We start from the raw sequence: 23010 nt of genomic DNA on the forward strand, positions 1-23010 counted from the left end.
GCCAAACCGGTCCCGGCAGCTTCCGACAACTGTTTTAAAACCCCTGTGAGCCCTACACAAACCGCAAAGGGACAGGAGGTTTCCGGGGACCAGGTCCCTGCCCTAGACACCCCATCTACTGCTAAGGCCGCCAGGGGCCCCGGATTTGGGGGTGACAACCCCGACTCAGGCAGCACCCCAGCACAAGCTCCCTGTCAGCACCAGATCCCAGGGAGCTGAGTCCAACGGGGGACCTGGAGCCCCCCCCACTCCACTCCGCTGCCTGCCCCTTTCTCGCAGGCGAAGGCAAAGAGGCCTCCGCGAGTGAGGACTGGGCTCCGTGACCAAATAAGGCGATATTACATCCCACTGTTTATGTGCCCGCGGGGCCTCGGTTCCGAGGGGCACCCGGGGAAGCGGGGTTCTGGCCGTCTCTCCGTGCCCAACGCCCATAACTCTGCCCACAGCCAGTTTCCGCGGCCTTACAGAAACAACCATCCGTCACGTTTCAAACACAAACCCCAGCAGTGACCCCGTCTCGCCTCCCGGCACCCCCGGTGCTGGCAGAACCCGGCCTTAAACGTCCGCACCCGTGATTTAGAGGGCGGGGGAGCCCCTAAAAGTTTTACTGCGGGGCCCGAGCGAACACCCAGGCGCCTCTGAGGGCGGCCACAGCAGCTCTATCTGGGAGGCGCCTCCTTCTGCCCCGAGAACTGGTCTCGGGCTTTCCTCTCGCAAACAGGACCGTGGCTGCAGCGAGGAGCTGCGGGCGACCTTCCTTCCCCGACAGTATTTATAAAGCGACGTGCACCGCTGCCGGGGCCGAGTCTTGGTAATGGGTGTTAATAATAAGACCAGTGTAAAGGCTGGAAACCCATTAGGAGGCTTTACATGCCAAACAAAGCTTCAACTTGCTGGCATCGGCACCCCACCTGCGGACCCAGCCACCCTGCGGCTGAGAGGATGCTGACCCTGGGGGTTTGGCCTGGCACGGCCCTGCCAGCGGACCCGTTTGAAGCCCAGGATGAAGGCACGAGCCCTACAAGGGCGAGCGCCCTCGGCCAACACGACAGCACTGGTCTCACCTTCGAGATTTGTAGAACTCTCTCCCACGGTACCCTTTGCGCCGCCCCAGGCCCTGCTGGACTCGGGAACCAGCTGCTTTTCTCTCCGCTCTCTGCCCCAAGAGAGCCTCTCTGGACAGCTGGGTGCTCCGGACATGTTTCCCGAAGGGAGAATGAGTAACTGAGGAATGAATGAGTGAGTGAATGAATGAATTAATGAATGAGTGAAGGACTAAGTGAGTGACTGGTTACGTGAATGAATGAATGAATGGAACATGTCACTGCATCTTGACTAACCTCGGGGTCGTGCAGGCTGGGTCTGCCGTGGCCGAGGGACCCTCTTTAGAATGAAGCGCTTGAGCCCAGAGTTGATTTCTGGAGCGGCCAACAGTGACGGGTCCTCAGCCTCTTTGGATCCTGCCACCCCCAAAAGTCCCCTGCCCCTCAGAGCCTCCTCCAACCCGCCAGGGAAGGTCTCCCCACACTCCCTCACCCAGCCACCACCCTCGTCCGCACCCTCACGCCCTCCCCCACGCAGGAGAGCAATGGGAGTGAGTGCCAAGCAGCCACGCCGTCACCGCAGCCCGGCTCTGCTGCCATCCGCGCCAGTGGAGGCACGTCAGGCAGCTCAGCTGGCCTGGAGCCCGTGTGGACGGGGCCCCACGGCCACTCCCGGGACCGCTGCTGTCAAACCCGCCCCCAAAGGAAGTGAGGTTCACATTCCCAGATGACGAATAACATCCTGGGGCCCGAATGCATCTTTGTTTGAAAGCTCGTCCCTGGGCATCAGACCCACCTGCCCTGTGGCTTTGGCCCAGTCACCTGACAGAGCCCTTCACCCAACGTCAGCCACGTGCTCCCCGCCACTGAGCAGAGCGGGCAGGGCCATGGCCTTGAGACACAGCCCGGGAACATGAGAAGCAGCAGCAGCAGCAACAATTGAGCACCTACTGTGTGCTCAGAGACCTGTGCTCAGCAGTGTTTCTGCATTTCCCCACGTCCAGCCTGCAAACAGAGGCCCCAGGAGAGGCGACCATCTCCTCTCCTTCTGCCTTGCTGCTCACAGGCCTGTCGCTGGACATCAGCCTGCCTGGGCCTCGCCCCCATCGCCCGGGACTCGGAGACACGGAAGCCTTCATGGGTAGGGTTGGCGAGAATATTCATGGAGATGATGCTCGGCCAGTGGCTGGCCCAGCGTAGGGAACGGAAGAGGCGCTTAGGAGCGGGCAGCGGGGCGACCGGAGGGGCCTTCGTGCGGGCTGTCGAACGGGACCCCACTCCTTCCTCGACCCGCCCTTCCAGAGCTGCAGCCCTGCGGACGGTGGGAGAGGGGTCCCGGGCATGGACCCTCCCCTTCCCGCAGGCACCCGGCTACGCTGAGCCCTGACCGGGGGGGCGGCTCAGGACCGCGGTGGAGGCTGGCAGATGCCACGCGGGATCCCGGGGAAGTGTCCCAGCTGCGCGTTAATGATTAACGCACGTGCCAGCACCTGGCTGCGAACCCTCTGACTCACTTTGCAAACTCCGCTCGCCTCAGGAGTGGCCTGTGCCACCTTGCCCAAGGTTCCGACACAGAGGTGTCGCGCTGCCCCGGTGTCTGACCCGCCGCGGGAGCCCGGCGCCACCGGAGGCCAGGACACGGGAGGGGATCCGATGGAGGAGACGGTGCAGGAGCCTCTGCTGGCAAGTAAGAAGCAGGCGGGGGTCCGTGGGGCGGGGGCCAGGGCAGCTCGCCGCCAGCCAGCCCAGGCTGCCCTCTGGGACCCTGGGGGGGTGCAGGGAGGACCCAGGGAAGTCGGCTTCCAGTGGTGCCCAGACCAGCCCTCGGGGGGGAAAGCACCCAGGGTGGGCGGCCATCAGTGGGTGTGTTAATGTAAGGCGTCGAGATCCCAGCCCAAGCCTGCTTACCCTCCGTGCTGTTGACGTGTGGGGCGGGGCCATTCTTGTCCTGCGGGCCATTCTGCGCGCTCCAGGGGTTTAGCAGCAAACCTGGACTGTGGAGGCCAATAGTAACCTACCCTCTGCTGTCACATCCCCAATGTCCCTTGAAGTCAAAAGCCACACCGCCATTGAGAAGCGCCGTTCTGCCTGTATTGAGCGCTAAGTGTACCCGACGTGCAGGGAAGCCTTCTACCAACGATGCCTTTGAGCCCTGTGGGGCTCAGAGCTTTGAGGCCGGACCCTGCGTCACCCCCCCGGCTGGGGCATCTGGAGGAGGTGCCTTACCTCGCTGTGCCTTGGTTTACCCATTGGCACAATGGGGCTGATACGAGGCTCCACCACGAAGGACTCCGGGTGGGAGACACGCGAGTTGTGTTAAGGGCTCTAGCACAGGCCTGGCCCCTGTTTCTGCCGCTATGATCCCCTTTCACGGAAGGGTACAGCTGAGGCCCAGAGAGGAGAAGTCGCACCTGCTCCTCACCTGCCAGCTGTAGCGTCAGGGCTGTGCAGCCCCGTGTGGGTTCTGGTCCACCTGAGACCGGAGGAGGACCGTGAGGCTCAGAAGGAACACTTGCTCTGCTCTCCCCGCTGGCAGCATCTTGCTTCCCATCCCTCCTGAGGGGACTCTGTTGGGGAAGGTGGGCCTCCGAGGGCCTTCCTGGCATCGGGGGCCAGTGGGAGGCATTGGGGCAGGGCAGAGGCGTTTCTGGAAACAGAGCCTCTCTCTCGTCTCATTTAGCCACCACGTCCAAGACTTGGTGGTCAGACCCACCCTCCATCCTTTGATGAGTGAATGAATGAATGACATCTCTCCATCACTCCATCTATGATGGAATGAGTGAGTGAATGAAAGAGGAGCCTGAGTCACCTCGCCTCGCCCCCCAAAGGGAACTCCCGGATGTGAGCTAGCATGTCCTCTCCTGTAGGACAAAGGGGGCAGGAGGTGGTGCTCAGTGGTCCTCCACTCTGTGCTCCCCCTCAAAGGTCAGAGGTCAGAGGTCGGAGTCTATGGGGCAGCTAGCTGCCTTCCCAGAGACGTCCTTGCCAAAGCTGGAGCACCCCCACGGATGACCCTCTGTCTCTGGGGCCCTCTGGCCTCCTCTGGGACACAAGTTCCAAGGACAGAGTGAGGACTTGCAAAAATGAATGAATTAGCTGGAAAAGAACTAATTTTTATTTTTGGTTCTGAAAGTGCCTGGGAGTCAAGACAGAGGAAGGAGGAATTCGCATTGAGCAATCAAATGTTTACAGAGGAGCCCTCAAATAGCAACGAAATTTTGCCAAACTTTTGAGATCCCTTCCCTGAGATTGTCCGAGAGCCCCTTTCCTCCTCGCTGGCCCCTGGGCCCGTCCGCCGGAGGTGTGGTGGCATCGTCCGTCATTGTCATCAATAAGCCAGCCTGCTCCACGTGGTGGTGGTGGTGGTGGGGAGCAAGGCATTCTGGGAAATGCGGTCTTAAACACCTGAGAGGGTGGAGGAAGGCGGGACAGAGGTGCGCTGGGGTCCTCTCAGGGGTGGGCCGGATGCAGTGTTCCCACCAGCAGCGTCAGAAGGGGATAAACAAGCACAGACACCTCCAGGTTCCGCCACCAGCGCCCACCTCTCCCAGGGGCACTTCCTGGGTGGGAGTTCCATCCAGGAGCTGCATGGTGAGTGATACTCCTACCCTCACTGCACAGCCCCTGGCCTTCTGGCCTGGACTTCAGTTCCTTCCTCCTGGCAGCACAGGGCTGAACCTGGAGGGCGTCCCACGGGAAGATCTCTTGTTACCCTGTTGGAAGGCACACCCTCCAGGCTTCATTCCTCTGTCACTGCGCTGCAGGGTCTCAAGAGCCCTTGACTATAATGCCTGCCTCTCTAAAGGGAAACGGTTAGACATGTATCAGTCGATCACACCCTAGTATAAATAAGGTCAGCATGAGCCTGTCCTGGTGACTGTGGGCTAAATGGAAATGGGTTTGATTGCAGGTTGCTGGACAGACATGGGACCCCAGTGGGGTGCAGGGACCGTGAGGGGGGTCCCGAGCAAGGGATGGGGGTACACAGCTGGCAGTGAGAAGCCAGTCTCCTCTGCCAGCTGTCACCTGAGATTCAGGGCTCCCTTCCAGGGCCATGTGTGATGACTTTCTCCTGGCGTGGAGGCTGGTCTGAGGCAGGGATGGATCCCGGCGCTGGGACTTCCTCGCTGCTGTGACCAGGAGCAAAGCAACCTCTCCCTCAGCTTCCTCTTCTACACACGGTCTGTCCCCAGCACGGAGGACCCTGCATAGGGCAGTGTCCCCTGGGGGTGCTCGCGTCTGCGTGGGAGCTGGCAGGGCCTGTCTCTGGCTGCTGCCGCTGTTTTCTGTGCAGAAGGAGGCCCTAAGTATCTGGCTCCGCTGAGCACTGGGCCTCTCTTCGCCCAGAGGACACGCTGGGAAATGCCGCTGTGGGCGCTCAAGGCCGGGAGAGGAGGCAGCTTGGCGCTTGGTGCGATCCCGTGGCAGGAACGTGGCGGGATGAATGCTGTCTGTCTCCGGTCAGAGCGGGGTCCTTTGGAGGAGGTGGAAATGGGGACAAATAGGAAGGGGGGGGGGGACATCTCACCCCTGAGGGGAACCGGGACGGGTGACACTATTCATCAGAAGCTCGACCAGAGTTCCCTGGACCCGTGCACCCACCTGTCCCAGAGGCTGCCCCTCCGGGAAGTGTTTCCTGGAGCCTTGAGATCGCACACCCTGGCACTGCCGCGTTTCCTCGGGGAGTGGGGGTTGGGGGCAGTGGCCATGGCCTTGGCCTTCAGTATAAATGGGGGCTGGTCTGAGGCAGGGCTGGATCCCGGAGCTGGGACTTGGGGGCAGTGGCCATGGCCTTCAGTGTGCCACCAGCCTCATTGCCTGTCCTCGTGGGCACATCCTGCTGGGAAGTGCTCTCCAGGCCTCGGTCTGGGCCCGCACGCTGGAGGCAGGGGCCGTTTGCTCCAGCAATTCCTTCCCACAGGTCTGAGCGAAATGTTCCTGCAAGAGGTGTGACCTCTGGGCTGTCCCTTCATCTCTGTCATCCTGAGGGAGTTAGACAGCCGTATTTCAGAGAGAGGAGACCCAGGGAAGGCTCGTGTTGGTTCAACAGCAAGGGACCAAAAAAAAACACACCACCAACAACAAAAACAAACAAAAAAAACAAACCACCTTTAAAAAGATGGACGTAATTTTCTCCCCGATAAGAGAAGCCCAGAGGTGGGCGTTTCAGGGTTCCAGGGCTAGTAGAAGGCTCACAGGGTCGGCAGAGACCCAGGGCCCTTCCCTCAGATTGCTCTGTCTTGCTCGGCAACGGCATCTACCTCGTGGCCCCTTACAGCTGCCTGAGCTCCAGCCATCACACACGCATCCCAGGACAGGAGAGAGAGAAGGCAGAGGTGGCACTCTCCCTCCCTGGATGTTGCCCCCACGCTTTCACTCATTTCCACGGGCCTGAACTCAGTCGCATGGCCACGCCGAGGTGCAAGGGCGGTTAGGAATGCAATGTTTGTTCTGGGTTGTCCCATGCGGCTAAAAACTAGGTGTTCTTTTGCTAAGGGAAAGGCAGAGAATAAACATTGGGGGGCGGAGGAGGGGTGCAGCGACGGGCGGTCTGTGGCACGGGCTCAGGACAATTTCTCGTCCTGGTCCTGGCAGGCCACCGATGAACCAGGGGCCTGGGTGTGTCCTCCTCCCTCGGAGCCTGGGTCTCCCCACAGTTTCTGCTTTGGATAAATGACTCCATTGAAAAGGAAACTGCAGGTGTGCTCAGAGAAACCGCCAGGGCGTTTAGTAGTAACGACGAGGCTGTGTTTGGCAATGCCAGCGCCATCTCCGTCTCAAATGGACAGAGAGAGTTGTCCGTGTCTAGATTTTTTTTAGATTGTTTTGTTTTGTTTTTAGGTGGGTGCATAGACATTTGGATATGTATTGTTCAGTCCTGGCAAAATGTGAGTGCTCCTTCGAATGTACATACCCCTGTGTTTTCCCTCCCACGGGAGACTGTAAAACCTGGTAACCAACACCCTCTGGGCCATCTTCCTGGCGCCGTAAAACAATTCACAACCAATTAGATTTTTGGGTCACTTTCACACTGCACTGTGATAAGATACCTCTGTGTCAACACGCTGAGTCAATATTTACCTGGGATTATGCTGCAGACGTGTTGGTAAATCCAGGCGGATTCGTCCTCCCTCCTCACCAGCATTCCTGTGGCAATGACTAGTGAACCTGTGGTAAGAGTGACAGCCAGCCGCCCTCAGGGCCTTCACACGGGGACTCCCTCCCCATTCACTCTGACCTCCAGCCCAAGGTCCCTTCCCGGCTGTGTCGGTGGCGTCCTCGCCCTCTTCACGTCTCTTCAAAGCCCCTTCCCCTCTAGCGCAGTTTCCCTCCTAAGAATATAACTTCCGGCCGAAACCGGTTTGGCTCAGTGGATAGAGCCTTGGCCTGCAGACTGAAAGGTCCCGGGTTCGATTCCGGTCAAGGGCATGTACCTTGGTTGCGGGCACATCCCCAGTAGGGGGTGTGCAAGAGGCAGCCAATTGGTATTTCTCTCTCATCGATGTTTCTCTCTATTCCTCTCCCTTCCTCTCTATAAAAAAATCAATAAAATATATTTAAAAAAAAAAGAATATATCGTGTTTCTCCAAAAATAAGACATTGTCCGAAAATAAGACCTACTTACAGGTTTCCTTCTGAGTGAAATATAAGGCATTCCCCGAAAACAAGGCCCCCCTAGGCTAAACATGAGAGATTTGGCCCACTGATTCTGAAAGAAATGGAGTCACAAGAAATTCACCAGGAAATTCAGGAATTGGATTGTTATGATGATGTTCCAGAAGATGATGACATGATTGTCATTGAATAAATGAGTAAATTCTTGATACTGTAGGATTCACAGTTTGTCTGGTTTGTGTTGACAACTACCGTACTACCGTATCATATACAGGTAATAAATTTCCTTTATTTTCATTTAACAATAAATGTGTACCGTATTCTTCTTCATGGAAAAATAAGACATCCCCTGAAAATAAGACCTAGCGCATCTTTGGGAGCAAAAATTAATATAAGACACTGTCTTATTTTCAGGGAAACAGGGTAACTTCCAAAGACCTTTCAAAGTCCTGGCCCCTCAGCATCTAACCCTCCACGCTCCTCCACACTGACAGCCCTCTCAGACTCTTAAAGAGGGAAAGCACGTTAGTGCCCTGACTCGGCAGTTCAGGAATGGGGTGGGGTTCTGCCGGAGCAGATGGATGCTTTGAGAGTCCATCTGGCCCTATAGGGCGCTGCTGTCACTTACTAAGCTCCTTAGTGCTCCTCAAGGCATCAAGTCCTTTGGGGGTTTGTCTGGACAAGGAGGCACTGGGAACACAGAGTTCTGGAAGTCAGACGGTTAAAAATAGTGGTCAGGCCGAAACCGGTTTGGCTCAGTGGTAGAGCGTCGGTCTGCGGACTGAAAGGTCCCAGGTTCGATTCTGGTCAAGGGCATGTACCTTGATTGTGGGCACATCCCCAGTAGGGGGTGTCCAAGAGGCAGCTGGTCAATGTTTCTCTCTCATCGACGTTTCTAGCTATCTCCTTGTCTCTCTGTAAAAAAATCAATAAAATATACTTAAAAAAAAATAGTGGTCAGCACTCAATAGTGGGCAAGGCACGGGGTGCTTCTGCTGTTCTGCTCACTTGCTGTCCATGACGATGCTGGAGGGAGGCACAATGACAGATGCCCGTTTCACAGACAAGGAAACTGAGGGCACTAGCCCGAGATCGCCGAGCTGACAGAGGGCCGGGGGGTGTGAGCCGGTGGCCTCCCAGCGTTTGGGACCCCCGTGCTCTCGGCCCTGACGCCTCTCCCCAGGTCGTCTCTGTGCGCCCGCCCCCAGGTCTGGCAGGAAACAAGAGCCCTCATACAATCCAGAGTTCGGAAACAAGACCGCACCAGAGGCTCAGCAGGGAGGTGCGGAGACCAGCGGGCTTCCGGGCGGGAATGCCAATTGTGACTGTCCCAGTCAGAAGTCCAGTAAAAGGAACAGCGCGCTGCTCAGCACCTCAGCACCTCAGTCTGGGAAAGAACACGATGGAAGACCCTATGAGGCAGGAAGGAAGGCGGCCTGGGGGAGCCGTGAGCAGGACGGGCAAGCCGCCCCCCCCCCCCTCCATGGCGCTGCAGGACCCCCTGCCGCTGCACTCGGCGGCCACAGCTACCAGACAGTGCCACGCTGTCCTGGGAGAATCCTAACTCTGCCCTCTCTGCTCCAGAGTTGCATCTGACTGGCCAAGCCTGGGTCACATGCCCATGGCCCAGTTGCCCAAGAGCTGGAGCTGGAGGGTTTCCTACCCCCTAACACAGGAGCAGGCTCTGTACCCACCTGGGGGATCCTCCAATAGGAAGGGGACTTAGGTGCTGGGCAGCCCCTCCCTGAAATGACCAAGCCCCTCCTCCCCTCCCTGAGGAGTCCTGCAGGACAGTCTTCCATGAGGTCCACTGAGAGCCTAAGCACTAGCTGCTTCAGAAGCTGTGGGAATGAGGCCCCTGAGCCAAGGGAGCTGAGTGGACGCTGAGGACAGACCCACAGTCCCTGTTCAGGGGCGACTTGGGCTCCGTTAGCACCCAGGTTAGACTGTAGGTCTGTCCCACACCTGGGGTGATTTGGGACCCCAAGGGGCAGCCCCCTCCCTGGTCCTAGGAAACCTGCAAGAGCATCTTTCTGGGTTCATTGTGCCCCTGGCAACGGGGGACTGTGGCTCTGGGCCCAAGCTCTCCTGGACCACCTGCCCAAACAGCCGCCCTGGTCCCAGAACCAGCCCCTCCCGTGAGCCAGGGAGAAGGTGGGGGCTCCAGCAGGGGGGTGACTTGTCCCTAATTAGAATGGTCCCCTCAGACCATCCTGGCTGGCAGGACCCGGCAGGTGGCTTGTTTTTGTTTGTTTAGCTCAGTCTGCTGTCCACGCAGCTGGGGCCAAGCCCTCGGCCACGGTGCCGGGGCCTCTGCAGCCCAGCTCCCCTGCCACCCGCTCTGCCCCGCGCTGGGGGCGGGGGAGCTTTAGGGGACTGGGTACACTCATCCCTGGCACGCTCTGAACTCTGAACATGCGCAGCCATTGGGGTCAGAGGACAGAGACACCGGGTGTCTGTTCTCTGGGCCACTCCTGCCAGGCTGCTGTCCCTCTCTGGCGGCCACAGCCCCGCCAGGCAGCCCTTTCTGCTGCCAGCCCTCTGGCTTGCCCCACCCCCTCTCCTGGCTGTTCCAGGATTGCCCCCCCCCCCCCGAGCCCCTAAGGTCCCAGTGCCTCATCCCAAAATCGGGACTTTTTAAAAAATGCCATGAGACGCGGGACAAATTGTTAAAAATCGGGACTGTCCCACCAAAAGCGGGCATCTGGTCACCTTAGTCTGACTCTAATCCAATGTGACTTGTGCCCTTGAAAAAGAGAGGAGACACACACAGGGAACATGTGGGGACCCAGGGGGAAGACAGCCGTCTACACACCCAGGAGGGAGGCCTCAGGAGGAGCCCGCCCGGGGCACCTGGGTCTCGGACTCCAGCGTCCAGGATGGGCACAGTAAATGTCTGTGGTTTAAGCTGAACCAGCTGTGCCGTTTGTTACCGCCACTGAGCTGACTCACTGACAGCTGCCCGAGGGAGCCCTGTGTTTGCTGCTGGCCTACAGGTGCACAGCAGGACATGCTGGCCCAGGTCCCCCCGAAACCCCGCCCCCACCGGGGTTCACGTCATGCTCACCCCTCTCGGGTGGGTGCCGCCACCCCTGCACTGTGTGTGAGTTTGGGGAGGCCGGGAGGGGGGTGCCTTAGTGAGCCCCACAGCCAGGACGTGGGCCCCACAGTCCCCTCCCCTCCCCTCTACTGCCCTCCCGACCCTGCCCTGCTTCTCAGAGTGTGATAGGACTCATTGCCCAGAGTGAGACGCCCCAGGCGGCACTGAGCACACAGCTCTGGGCACTGCTGGCCTGTCCACCAGCCCCGCACCCAGTGGGCTCTGCCCGGGAGCGCAGCAGAGGCTGGGAGAGGGTGGTCAGCCCCGAACCGATGTCACAGAAACCACGGTGACGACCAGTGTGCTGCCAACAGGGGCCACTGTTCCAGGCCCGAGGCGGCGGCGGGTGGTCCTGCCTCCCACTGCTGAGCTGCCCCGGGCCGAGTCCAAGTGCCCCCCAACCCAGCGAGGCCGCCGTGCTGCGGGCAGAAATACTGCCAGGCCCGGTGTGAGCACAATGGGTGGCAGGTCCCCTTCACCAAGGTCTTCCCACGCCCAGACAGAGGTCCGGGGAGGGGGGAGGAGGGAGGGGAGCAGCAGGCAGCCCCGGGGCCCTGGGAGCACAGGGTGGCCTGGGGACGGGACTTACCCTCGGCTTTTGAGGGACAAAGGACTCCTACGCCTCGTCGGGCCGTCCCGGCGAAGACTGCGGCTTTGTGCACCCCACGCCCAGAGCTCCATGGGCGCAGCGTCCTGGCGGCTCCCGCCCCTTCGGAGACAAACGGGGTCGAGTTCGGCTTGCCCCTCTCAGGTTCCCTCCGAGCATCTGGGAACACGTTATCTCTCCGAGAGGAGAGGAAGGCGGGTGGGTGCGCCGTCTTCTCTCAGAGCCGGGGACACTCTCCCAGGGACGCCCGAGGGGGCCTGTGGAGGCCCAGGAGCCCAGGCGGGCAGCCTGACCCCGTGCGCTCTTTCCCTGGGACCTGCCGCCCCGCCCCCTCCTCCCCGCCCCCTCCTCCCCGCCCAGGCTGAAGATCTGAAGATGAGGATACCTGAGGAATGTAAGGTGACCAGACGTCCTGATTTTTAACAATGTGTCCCGCGTCCCAAAGCATTTTAAGACAGTGGGACGCGGGACGTCTGGTCACCTCACCTTTGGGACAAAAGACCCCGCGTGACGCCGCCGCCATTGAGGCCCAGCCTCCGGCTCTGGGCAGGCTGGCATCCAGCTGTCAGACGGGCCCTTTGCCAGGCAAGGCCCTCCGATCAGATGGCGACGCTGAAGCTTTCGTGGGCGACGCACCCACCAGAGGCCCGGCCCCCAGGAGCAGGCCGGAGCCGGAGGGTTTTGTCTCATTGGACGCGTGGGAAGCGATCCCCCCGCGGGGACGCGCGCGGCCCGTCCCCCACGCCGGGAGGAGGCGGAGGGCTCCATGGAGAGGCCTGACCGGAACGGCGGCCCTTTGGGGGGAAGGACCCCCGGGGCGTGTTGAGTTACAGAGGGACTTTCACAGAAACCTACCATCCTCGGCAATCTGCTCGCCGCCTCGTTGCCAAGGGCCTTGGCATGGGCGCTATTTACTCTGAAAAAACACCGGGCTGTGTTTCCCCGACGGAGCCCGGAGCGTCAATATTTGCACCGTTCATTAGAGTCCCTTTAATTCCCCAAACCGGAGCCCCCTGGGCAGCCCCGAAGGCACGCGGGCCGCAGGCTGTTGGTCGTTCCTGGAAGACGGCGGGCGGAAGGCGAGGGAGACACCAAGGTCAACGAGACCTGAGCCCAGACTCCGGACGGAGCCAACCGCAACGGACGGAACCAGGGTTTCTCCCTGTTGGTTTCATCGCATTCTAACTGCTCCTACCCTGTTTTCCCGAAAATAAGACAGTGTCTTATATTAATTTTTTGCTCCCAAAGATCTTATTTTCAGGGATGTCTTATTTTTCCATGCGCTAGGTCTTATTTCTGGAGGATGTCTTTTTTTCGGGGAAACACGGTAGAACGATCATGGGGTTGCAGCTGGTGTGCTAGGTCCATCCATCCTAATTCCAACTCCAGAGAAACAACAGGCACGTGGGTATGGTGCGGGGGGGGGGGGGGGGGGGAGGAAGGAGTCCTGGAATGGACTGGAAAGTTCTAGAAAACAACAGGCACGTGGGTATGGTGCGGGGGGGGGGGGGGGGGGAGGAGTCCTGGAATGGACTGGAAAGTTCTAGAAGCCGTTGCGCTAGGCTTTGACTCCTGGCTCTGCCACTTACAGGCTGTGCGGACGTGGGCAAGCCATTCCTCGCCTCTGGTTAGCCGTGTCCTCGGCTGTCAGTGGGAATAATAACTCAGACCTCACGTGGTTGGGGTAACGGATAAAGACAAGATGGCGCGAGTATTTAGTGCCAGGTCTCCAAACCTGTGCCCCCCCTCCCCTCCCCTCATCGCATCGGAAAGGAAGACAGCCAATGTGACCGGCCACGGTGTCGCCTCACACACTGGGGTGGTGCACAGGAGTGTTTCTCCAAATCCCGCACCCCAGCCCCTGGGGCTCTGTGAGCCACTTCAGTGCGAAGGGAACGATGTCGGGGGCACAGGGGTGGCAGCACGTGGTGAGAACGCAGCTGGTTCTCAGTTCTCCTGCAGACTGGTAGAGTCTGTCAAGGACAGAGTCTCGGTTTAGGGTCAGCAGATCTGTCACCATTCTGCCACCAAGTCTCTGGGTCAGCAGCACCACGCAGGCTCACGCCCGCCCCCCAGAGGGCACCCAGATAGAAGTGAACATTGGTGCATAAAAACTGTGCTTTAGCCCAGCTGGTGTGGCTCAGTGGTTAAGCATCAACCCCATGAATTAGGTACTCACAGTTCGATTCCTGGTCAGGCCACATGCCCAGGCTGTGGCCTTGACCCTCTGTGGGGGGCATGCAGGAGGCAGCCAATTAATGATTCTCTCTCATTCATTGGTGTTTCTCTCACTCTCTCTCTCTCTCTTCCTCCCTCCCTCCCTCTCTCCCTCCTCCCTCCATCTTTCCCTTTTCCTCTCCCTTTTCCTCTCTCTAAAATCAACACAAACATATTTTTTAAAATTACTCTCTATTAAACTATCACCTTCTTTATGTAGCCAGCGATTCTAACTTTCCATTTCCACTGGCAATATTGGGTTCTTTAAGAATAAAGTTGGATGAGCCCTTTAAGAACAAGAACCTTCTGAAACCCACAACCACGTGGGTGAACCTGAGGGCCCTGGGCTTTGTGAAAATGCCAGACTCCAAGGACAAACCCTGTGTGACCTAGGATAGGAGGGCCCTAGAGGGGTCAGGTTCATAGAGAGTAGGATGTAGGTGCCAGGGCTGAGAGGGAAGGGGAAAGGAGAGGAGGGGAGGGGAGGGGGAGAGGAAGGGAAGGGGAGGGGAGAGGAGGGGAAGGGAGGGGAGGGGAGGAGAGAGGAGGGGAGAGGAGGGGAAGGGAGGGGAGGGGAGGAGAGGGGGAGGGGAAGGGAAGGGAGGGGAGGGGAGGGGAGGGGAAGGGCGTGTGTTTTTGGGAGACAGTTTCGGTTTGGGGAGAGAGTTCTGTGAATAAATGAGGCCACACAACAGTGTGAGTGAACGTCGGGGCCACAGAACGCCTGAAAATGGCTAAAATGTCACGTCATGTGCTCTTTGCCACAATTAAATAATAAACATAGCCCAACCGGTGTGGCTCCGTGGTTGAGGGTCGACCTAGGAACCAGGAAGTCATAGTTCAATTCCGGTCAGGGCACAGGCCCAGGTTGTGGGCTCCATCCCCAGTGTGGGGCGTGCAAGAGGCAGCGATCCATGATTCTCTCTCATCATGGATGTTTCTATCCCCCCTCCCTCTCCCTGTCTCTCTGAAATCAATTATATATATATGTGTGTGTGTATATATATATATATATATATATATATAAAATAAAAAAAACAAAAGAGTTGGAAGAGATGAGCTGATAAAGGAACACTAGGAAGTAAAGCCCCAGGCTCACAGCTCAGGCTGCAGCCGGGCCTGGAGCTCAGGTGGCAGGCACGGGGAAGCTGGACCCGGACCTCAGAGCACCAACTCCGGAGCCGGCTGCCTGGGTCTGAGCCCCGGCTCTCACACTGGCGGCTGTGTGGTCTCGGGGAAGTGGTTCCACCTCCCGGAGCCTCAGTTTCCTCACCTGTGAAGTGGGACTGAAGCTGGAGCGCACGGCAGAGGGTGGCTTCTATAAAGCGCTTGCTGGGGGCTGGTACACAGTCAGTGCTGGCTAAGTGCTTGTTAAATAAACATGCTCCGAGGGAGGCCGGGCGGCGGCTGCCTGGTCCCCGGGGTCCCAGTGCCTGTGAAGCCGGGAGAGGAAGGGGGTCCTCTGCACCCATGGGAGCCGGGCCCGCTCCAGCACCTCGGGCCCATGCCGGGACCCCCGCTATCAGTCTGAGCAGCTGCCTTGCGTCTCAGACTGCGGGAAGGCTGGGCCAGTTTCTCCCCAGCTCGCCGCTGCTCCCCGTCCCCAGCCCCCTCCGCTTCCGCACAGCTCAGCCACGATGCCCTCTGCCCAGCCTTGCCAGGGATCCTCGGGCCATCGGAGAAGAACCCCAGGCCCTGCAGGCTCCGTGGAGGGACCCCAGTACCCATCGGATACCAACTGCGGTATAGCCACGCCAGGAGCCTCACTCAGCACAGAAGGAAAGGAAATGCTGACACATGCAATAGCGTGGAAGAGCATCAAGGACGTTGTCAATTATGAACACAAACACTGAGAGAAGAGCACAGAAGGCCACACACGGCACCGTCCCGCAGACACGGAGTGCCCAGAACAGACAAAGCCACGGGGACAGCGCAGGCGGGGGAGGGGGCCGGGGGCCGGGGGCCGGGGGCAGGGACTGACTGTGGGGTGGAGGCTTCCCTCTGGGGTGAGGGAAGTGGCTATGGTTGCACACACTGTGACTGTCCCAAACGCCACTGCGTCGTTACTTTACAGCGGTTCACTTTGTGGTATGTCACATTCACCTGAATGCAATTTTTAACATATTTTTCAGTCCTGCCTGGCTCAGTGGGAGCCTTGTCTCCTACACCAAAAGGTTGTAGGTTCGATTCCTAGTCAGGGTGCGTATGGGATGCAGTTGACCGACATTTCTCTCTCTCTCTCTCTCTCTCTCTCTCTCTCTCTCTCTCTCTCTCTCCTTTCCTTCCTCACTCCCTCTCTCTCTCCTTCTAAAATCAATAAACCATATCCTCCTGTATCTATCTCTCTATAATAGATAGTGCACTGCTCAGGCCTGGGGTCCTCCCTGAACCCCGCCTTTGGACTCATTACTCACGGGGCCCCACATCCACCAGGCTGGCCTGCTCTCACTTGCTCCCCCATCTCTGTGCCTTGTCCCCACTTCTGCCCTTACGCCACCTCAACCCAGAGAAACCCCATCCCCTCCATGGGCCCCAGGTCAGGGGCCCCGCAGCTCCAAGCGGCTTGCTGCCCCTGAGCACCCCCCACAGGCCCTGCCCGCCAGCCCGAGGACGACCGAGGACAACCGACGTAGGGACACCCTCCAGCCCAGTGCTGACGAGAGCCGCGTTCCGGGCTGGAAGCTGGGTTCTCTTTCCAGCTTCACCCCCTCTCCCCCCAACCTCCCACCTCCATCCCCAGAGGCAGTACGAGCCAGGGCCTTCTCACAGATGCACTAACCGAGGGCCAAGGAGCACCTTGTGGGCGATGGGTTCCAGCCGCTCTGTCTCTGCGAGGCCCGGCCTTAACTCCCCCACCCCTGGCTTATCTCCCCCAGCTGTGCACCAGCCTGCGGGGACCGGGGCCTCATCTCACTCACTTGTACCCTCGCCCTCCGCCAACCCTGAGTCGGAGTCCTACCCAAGGCAGGTGCTCAAAGGGCCCTGTTGAATTGCAAACAGACCTCCTAAGACTACGAACCAGGATCGAAGTGACCCCTGACCCTGTCCCTGTGCTGAGGACGGGTGACACTGGGCTCCTCCTGTTTTACCCGAAGGGCTGGGTGACTGCGGGTGACACGGGGGTGGCTTTGGGCTCGGCGACATGCTGTTCGTTGAGTCAGCTCTGGCCTCTGGCCGGCCCCCGAGCAGCAGTGGGGAGCCGGGGACACTCGGGGGCTGTTGCCGGTGGCCCTGAGTCACGTGCAGGTTCAGACTCCGCGGGGCCCCGGGGTCTTAGGAGGCCCCGGGGTCTGATAAGGCTCCGGTGTCCAGGAGGGCTGGACCTGTCCCACCCAGCGGGGCTGGGCCTCACCCTGCCAAGCCCATTTTATTTTATTTTATTTTATTTATTTATTTTAAATCTCTTCTCTAACTTTTTTATTTTATTTTATTTTTAAAATATATTTTATTGATTTTACACAGAATTGAGAGGGACAGAGAGTTAGAAACGTCGATGAGAAAGAAACATTGACCAGCTGCCTCTTGCACGCCCCCTCCCTCCCCCCCCACTGGGGATGTGTCCACAACCAAGGTACATGCCCTTGACCAGAATCGAACCCGGGACTTTTCAGTCCGCAGGCCGATGCTCTATCCACTGAGCCAAACCGGTCCTGGCCTGCCAAGCCTATTTTAAACCCGGGCCAACCCCAGGGCCGGAGCGCCGGCCCAGCCTCGCCCCCTCCCTCACCGCCTCCCCAAAAGGGAAACCATGGCCCATGATTACAAGCGCCGTGTGGTGTGATTGCTGTGCCCCGTAATGATGGCTGGGCTGGATGACAGGCGTGCCACTCCCCGCGCCAGGCTGCTTGCCCCAGTCTGCTCTGGCGTAAACATCTGCTGTCACTGGCCGCCGTCCCCGCCGCCTCCCTCGCGGGGCTCCCCGGAGGACGGCTGGGCAGGTCACTCCGCCTCCTCCCAGGGCACCGTCCCCACTCGGGCCACGTGGAGCCCCAACATCCCCCTGCCTGGCATCCTCCTCGCCCCACAACATTTACCAAAATGGTTGCCAAAACCGGTCTTGTTAAAAAACAAAACAAAACAAAACAAACAAAACAGCCGGTGTTGACTCGGATTATCTTTTTAAACCGGGTAGAATGGAATATCTGCTGAGCCGGCCTCAGTCCACGCCCGGCTCTCGCACGTGCTGGGCTGGGCGCGGCTGGAGGTCCCGCCGGAGCACAACTCAATCTGAGCCCAGAGCGTGGAAGGAACCGGAAACGGCGGCTCCCTGTCGGAACGAGCCAGCCCCCGTTCATGGCCGTTGAACACGCGTCCGCTGATATCAATGCGTCCAATAATGCGCATTTTAGAGCCGGCGGAATGTGCCATTGCCCATCCCTGGCCCAAATAAAGGTAAACAATGGGGCTTAAAAATAGCCCTGGACGTATTTACATTTTTTCCCCCCTGAGCCTTTTCGGTTTATAGTTCATCATTCCAGGGGTTAGCATGCTAAAATTTCCTCTGTGTATTTACACAGCCGAGCCAGCGCCATGGATCATGGCCGGCCATCAAGGCCCTCCCCAGAAAAATGCGTTTTTTATCTCGATTCCCGCACAGCAGGGGTTGGGGTCGGGTGGACTCCCTGTGAGAAAGTCTCCTGGCCCCTGCAAGGGCCCGCTCTGCCCTCCCGGGGCGAGTGTCTGGAGCGCGCAGCCCAGCCCTCGGGGCTGGGGCTCCGGGCAGACCCCTCCCAGGTGAGCCTTCCTCCACCTGGTGCCTGAGTCCAGACCGAGGGGGGCTGCATGCTGAAGACAGTGAAGTGACAGGTCCCTTTCCTCCTGCCCGTGGCTGTCCTCTCCGCCTGCAGCACACCGGGAGAGGGCCAGGGAACACACGCTCGACCGGAGACATTTCTCTGTGGTTTTGCTGCTACCGGGAGAGTTTCCGCCCAGGACAGAGATTCTGCCGGAGCAGGCCTGGGTGGATCAGGGAGGACTGGCAACCGCAGCTCTCTACCCCTTCCCCCGCACACATACACCCCGCCACCACCGACACCAAGATGCATAGATCCCTTTCATGTGGGTGATGCCTGACCCCACGGGTGGCGGGGTCTGTCTCCGCCAGGGGCCAGCCACAACGCTGGTGGCTTGTGGAACGTTAGCTTGGCAGGTGGCTCTGGGGTCCCTGGCACAGGAGGGCGCCCGGCACCCGCCCAGCTCTGTCTTGTGGCGCAGGACGTGTGAGGTGACCTTTTGAAATGTCATTCGGGCTGCCCCCGGCCCACCAACCGCTGTGCTGAGGTCCGGGAGCCGCTCAAATTAGCGATTTGTTGAAGGCAGTTCTGCTCAGCATGCACCGGGCTTCTGTGAGGCGTCACGGGGGCGAGGTTTCCAGAGACCCTGGAGCAGCCTTCCCTGTGGCTCTCTGCACTCTGCAGGTGCCCGCATCTCTGCCCGGGGAGGATGCGGGATTGTCTGGACCTGGCCCGAAGGTGGACAGGGCTGGAAGGGGCACCTCCGGCTCCCAGCCCGGAGCCGGCGGCAGGATGTGGGTCAGAAGGCCTTGCCTGCACCCCTGGCCGGTTTCCTGAACCTCACTTCACTGGAGCCCTCAAGCACCAGGATGTCTCCTATTTGGGGGGCAGTTCTGCCTTTACCCAGACCCCAAGCTCTTCCTAGCCTGGGGTTCAGCTTCAAGCCTCCTTGCCTGGGGAGGGGGGCGTCTGGAACGAGCTCCTTGCTGCTGGACAGGCCACCCACAGAATCACCCCCCGCTGTGCCTGTCTTCCCCGGCTGCACCGCTCCCCATGCCCCTCCCCCAGTGGACACCCTTCCCTGGGGGCCTGGCTGGGGGCGCGCCTGGCAGGGCTGCCCGGGGCCCCGCTGATAAGTCGGTCCAGAGCCGGTGGAGAGGCGCCCTCGGAGTGGAGGCGGGGGCGGGCCGGACCCGGAGCGGAGCGCGGGGCGGCTGCTCCTCGCTGGCGTCCCATCCCCAGCGCTCAGCTCGGTGACCGTGGCGGGGAGTCGATTTGCGTGCGGGGCGTGGCGTGGCGAGGGCGGCGCCCGCAGGTAGCCCCCGGGGGGCGGAGGCTGGCCCGGGACCCCCAGCCCCAGAAGCCGAGGGGGAGGAGGGAGAGGCGCGGCGGTGCGCCCAGGAGGCCAAGTTTGGCTCAGGCGCGCGCGCGCCCTGCGTCGGGACCGGCGGAGGGGTACTGCCCCCTGACCAGCCGCGCTCGGACCCGGCCCTCCGAACCCTCCAAGACGAAGTCACCTCCTCTCCCGGACCCCGCGCGCCCGGGCGCCCCGGAGCCGGGCAGCGAGCCCAGCCATGAGGGAGGGCGACATCGGCCTGGAGGGGCTGCCCCCCGAGGAGGACCCTGCCGCCCGTGAGTATCCAGAGGGGGCGGGGGCCCCTGAGCGCAGCGCGTGGGGGACCCCAGAGGGGCAGCTCTCAGGGGCCTGAGAGGCACGCGAAGGGCGGGAGACAGGGGGCCCCAGCCTCCTTGGGGGGGCCGTCCCCTGCGCTGCGCTGCTCTGGGGTGTGGAGGGGACGTTGGGGCATCACAAGCAGGCAGTCTGCACCCGGACCGAGGCTGGGCCAGGATGGGGCTGGGGTTGGGGCTGGGCTGGGGGCTGCCGCCTGCAGGTTTCTCAGTCCAGGAGAGCAACCCTCCCCACTCCCCCACCCCCACCCCTCACCCCCCACCCCGCACCCCTCACCCCCTTCCCCCCCCGCCCCCCCGCCCTTCCCCGCGCCGTGTCCACCGCGTGGCGGATGGAAGGATTTCGGATGTTTTTACAGGCGCTATTAATACACACGATATTTCCGTGCTATTCTGGAGATTTATTTGAGATATAAAGTCACTACTAGGACTCGAAGTCATGATGGAAAGTGCAGGGGAACCGGGGGTGCGGGGAGGAGACGAATGAGGCTGGGACCCGCGGGGAGGGGGGCTCCTGGCTTCCTGGGCCTCTCCCCGCACATAAATCTCGGCCCTGGATATTTTTGTCCCAATAATTCTAAAATAAATGACCCGGGCGGTGCTCCCTGGACGGCTTCCCCCTCCCGGTTCAGAGGTTATTAAATAAACCTGGGAGGGGGTGGGGGTGGGGGCGGGACCGGGACCGGCGAGGGGCCGGCTGCGCGCGGTTTGCCTAATTGCGTAGCTGGTCCCGCCCCTGGAGCCGCGGGCCGGGCGCTGCGCCCTGCAATCAGGGTGCCACCTCGGACCAGCGGGCAATGCTAACTATAGCCCGGAAGCCTCCTTTCTTCTCGGACCGTGCCCTCCTCCCTCTCCGCCCTGCCCCTCTCCTTCCCTCTGGAGTTCCAAGGAGAAACTCACCCTGACGGCCGCTTCCTAAGCTGCCCAGTTTGGCGTCTTTCTAGAAATGAGGCTGCGCGCCCATCAAGTTAAGGGGGCCACAAGGAAGAGAGAGGGCCCCCCTGGCCAGAGAGGGGAGACAGGAGCTGGGCACCGGAGGGGAGGGGGCGGGCGGCAGGAAAAGCCAGCCTGGAGGCCTCCTCCACATGGGCCGGTTCCCTGAGACCCAGATGTGAGATCATACCTGATGCTCGGTGGTATCCATGGACCAGCTGGCTCTCACTGCCCTGAGCCGTGGACTGTTACACTTGCCGCCTCCCTCACCAGCTCCCTCACCAGCTCCCTCACTACCTCCCTCACTGGTTATGAAGAAGTTATGTAGCCACAGTCTGTACCTCCAGCAAGGGCAGGTGGAGGTAGGGGGAGGCAAAGTGGCAATTCCACTGCCTGACACACTCCTACTCATCCCACAACACCCTGTTGGGATGTCCTATGTGCATCTCTACACTGATGGCATCTTGGGCAGGGAGAGAGGGAGGAAGGGAGGGAGGGAGACAAAGTAGATAACTCACTTGCTGAGTGGGCGGGTGGAAGTCTCTCATACATCATCCCGTGTGGTCCTCACCCCGCTGTTTTCCCTATTTATGGATGAGGAAACTGAGTCATGAAGCCATCCCTCAAGGTCCAAGAGCCAGATCGGGAGCCCAGACCCATTTGTGGGAGCAGGAGGCTCGCTCTCCTGAATCTTTCATTCGCCTGTTCAGCGGGCCATTATGAGCTGGCTGGGTGCCTGGCACTGTGTCCTCGGGGCTTGGGACACAGCAGAGGACAGAGCAGACAAAGCCGTGGCCCTGGCGAGGCTCTCTTGACCGCCAGAAGTGCCTAATGAAATCCCTAACGTGCTGGCACTGGCGTAGCGGATGGTAGTAGCGGCGGTTCTAAATCGGTGGCCAGGGCTGTCCTTGTCAGTGGGCAGCATGGTGGGAGAGGGGGAAGTGCATTCTGGGCAGAGGGAACAGCCAGTGCAAAACCTCTGACCCAGAGTGCCTGCAGCTTTCCGGATGCGTTTGTGGAGACAGTTTGGGGAGAGGGGAGGGAGGGAGCAGGAGGGGCCATGGGATCTGATGAGCCTCTAGTCACTGTGGGGCTGGGCTGGTGAGAAGGAGCGCTGGAGGGGGCTGGAGCAGGGCGGGGCGGGAGCTGACTTAGGTTTGGGCGGAATCCCTCTGGCCACTCCGCTCCGCAGAGAGCAGGCCTCGCGGGCGCTGGCACAGGCAGAGCTGCTCTGGGGGCTCTTACATTGGTCCAGGGGTGAGGTGCTGCACAGCGGGGTGCGGGGAGAGGCGGAGGCCAGACCTGCCTATGGTGGAAGTCACTGGATGTGGGTCTGGGAGTGAGATAGGCAGGCATCAGAGAAGCGCCAGGGTTTCTGGATTGCACAGGATCAGCGGGTTTGGTTGGGGGTAGGTGAGGGGTTGCCTTTTTGTTTTTTGCTCTTTTATTTATTTTATTTTTATTTTTTTATATCAATCTTTATTGTTCATATTATTACAAAGGTTCCTCATTTTGTTTTTTGCTCTTTTAAATTGAGGTTAAACATATAGCATGACATTTTAATCATTTTCCGTGTATAATTAATCCAGCATCATTTACACTGTTTTGAAACCATTACCATCATTTATTTCTGAAACTCTCCAACGCCCCAAAGAGAAACTTTATACCCATTAGATACTGACTCCGTTTCCCTCCCCTCCCCTGCCCTCCCCCAGGTCCCCGTTCTGTTCTACTTTCTGTCTCCAAGAATGTGACTATTCTGGATACTTCCTTTGAGTGAAATCATACAATAGCTGTCCTTTTGTGTCTGGCTATTACACTTTGCATACTACTTCCAAGGTTCATCCATGTCATAGCATGTACCAGAACTTTGTTCCTTTTTTTAAGGCTGGGTGACATTCTATGTAGCTCACACTCTGTTTATTCATTCATCTGTCAATAGAGACTTGAGTAATTTCCACCTTTCGGCCATTGTTTGTAAGGCTGCAATGAGCATTTGCATATAGGTACCTATTTCAGTTTTCAGTTCTTTTGAGAATATACCTAGTGGGACAGCTGGATCATATCTCTAAC

At 59.4% G+C, this 23010-nt stretch overlaps 1 protein-coding gene across 6 annotated transcripts in view; it reads left to right on the forward strand.

The window, feature by feature from the left end:
• Positions 1 to 2595: 2595 nt before the first annotated feature.
• The window catches only part of ANO1 (anoctamin 1), a 137280-nt gene continuing 116865 nt past the window's right edge, over positions 2596 to 23010 (forward strand). For 2 of the 6 annotated variants that reach the window (XM_036427829.2, XM_045577470.1), the window contains exon 1: positions 2596 to 2730. In XM_036427829.2, coding sequence (XP_036283722.2) covers positions 2697 to 2730 — 34 coding nt within the window. In that variant the 5' untranslated portion in view covers positions 2596 to 2696. The remainder of the gene's footprint in view (positions 2731 to 23010) is intronic. The other 4 variants (XM_036427831.2, XM_036427834.2, XM_045577471.1 and 1 more) reach the window with 2 other exon arrangements.

The sequence above is a fragment of the Pipistrellus kuhlii genome, unplaced genomic scaffold (genome assembly GCF_014108245.1).
Source record: "Pipistrellus kuhlii isolate mPipKuh1 unplaced genomic scaffold, mPipKuh1.p scaffold_m20_p_9, whole genome shotgun sequence".
In the NCBI taxonomy this organism is placed as follows: Eukaryota; Metazoa; Chordata; class Mammalia; order Chiroptera; family Vespertilionidae; genus Pipistrellus; species Pipistrellus kuhlii.